At 33.0% G+C, this 1,610-nt stretch overlaps 1 protein-coding gene across 1 annotated transcript; it reads right to left on the bottom strand.

The window, feature by feature from the left end:
* Positions 1-272: 272 nt before the first annotated feature.
* On the bottom strand, positions 273-1,063 carry LOC145160979 (ethylene-responsive transcription factor 1B-like). The gene has a single exon (XM_079080371.1). It carries the CDS (start codon positions 1,007-1,009, stop codon positions 455-457), a length of 555 nt encoding a protein of 184 aa, XP_078936497.1. The 5' UTR covers positions 1,010-1,063; the 3' UTR covers positions 273-454.
* Positions 1,064-1,610: the final 547 nt, after the last annotated feature.

The raw sequence follows: 1,610 nt of genomic DNA, 5'->3' as shown, positions 1-1,610 counted from the left end.
ACAACAAGTATTATTGTAGAAAACATTATACAATCATTACAATGTAACTTGTTTCTCACAGTTTAAATCATACATTTTATTATTTTTGCATCGCACAATGTATATTTCTTTTTATGTTTTCTGCGAAAAACTAGTATAAACTACTGCATGTCTTAGTTTTTTCCTTTTTTTTTTTTCCTTTTTTTTTAAACTGTCGTTTTAATTTATATGTTGTATTAAAATAGAGTTAAAATTTAGAGACGATGTTATAAAATCGTAATTAATTTACACATTAAATTTCGTAATACAATCCCCTGGACTCGTCCATCACTTTCATCTTTACATAATATACAAAAAGTCTATTGGCAAAAAAAAAAAAAAAAAAAAAAAAAAAAAGACTAGCCTACAGACACTCACTCACAATGAGCTTAAGCTTGAACTTCCAATAGACCAATACTATCTATCGTACTTTGTTTTACCAAGAAGCAGAGCTTTCTGACAAACTCAAAATCTCCTCCAAGTAATCAGCACCCAGGTCCTCAAACACCACCACATTCTTACGATCTTCATCTAACTTCATCTCTTTCCTCTTCTTCTCTCTGATTATAGCTTTCCTTCTGATGGAGTGACTCCTTTTCAATGCCAACACAGGAGAACCCCCTTCCTCAAACCTATAATCCATTGCTCTAAGCGACTCGTAAACCGTCTCTACAGGAAAGTTAAGAACTGCCATTGAACCCCTAGCGGCAAATGCAGCTTGATCATATGCTAAAGCAGCCTCCTCAGCTGTATCAAAAGTCCCCAACCAAACCCTAGCCCCATTCCTTGTGGAATCTCTTATTTCTGCTGCATATTTGCCCCATCTCCGCGCACGTACCCCTCTGTAGCTAATCTTGTCAGCTGCAGAAGATATTGTCTGGTGATCATAAGACGACTCGGCCAGCATTCCAATGAGAACCATCTCCTGGGAATCGTTTTCATTAAAGGGAAGGTATTCGTTTGAAGTATCAGAAAAGAATGAAGAGTCCATGAAACTTAGGTTTTCTATTATTACTGAATGAGAATCTTTGAAGAGATACGATGTTTTTCGGTTGATAAGTTGGTGTTTGGTGGAATTTGAAGAAAGGGGTTTATATAGGCTGACAGTAGTACTGCTTCTTTCTATACGAAGAGAACAGTGGCAAATGTTGAAAATGGAAGTTTTTAGTGGGACTTTCAAAGGGGTGGATGCACGAATGGGTCAAAAAAGTAGATTTGGTGGCTCTGGTCAGAGGCCAATACCATGACATCAGTGCTGATGGTTTCAACTTATGTTTTGTTAAAGGGTCTCAAGACTAGTTTTGTAAAGTTTTTTATTATTCATACCGTTTTTTATTTTCTAATATATATATATATATATATATATATATATATATATATATATATATATATATATAAAAGTCTTTATATTTTAATTTTATTGATAAAAAAATCATTTTTGATTATTTTTTGCAATTAAACCACTGGTATTAAGTGCACATTGACTCAATTTTGACAATAGAGATTTTGACGATAGACCAAAATATAGGTAATTTTTTTCAATCCGTAATAATTTTTGACATCAAATATTATCTATTTTAAGATTAAATTAT

The sequence above is a fragment of the Lactuca virosa genome, chromosome 2, assembly GCF_052849685.1.
Source record: "Lactuca virosa cultivar CGN04683 chromosome 2, Lactuca_virosa_CGN04683_v6, whole genome shotgun sequence".
NCBI classification, from domain to species: domain Eukaryota; kingdom Viridiplantae; phylum Streptophyta; class Magnoliopsida; order Asterales; family Asteraceae; genus Lactuca; species Lactuca virosa.
Note: the sequence above shows the minus strand (reverse complement) of the source record. Positions and strands in the feature narration are given on the sequence as shown.

Coding starts and splice junctions, on each gene's coding strand:
- LOC145160979 (XM_079080371.1), bottom strand. CDS start 1,009: ATGGACTCTTCATTCTTTTCTGATACTTCAAACGAATACCTTCCCTTT.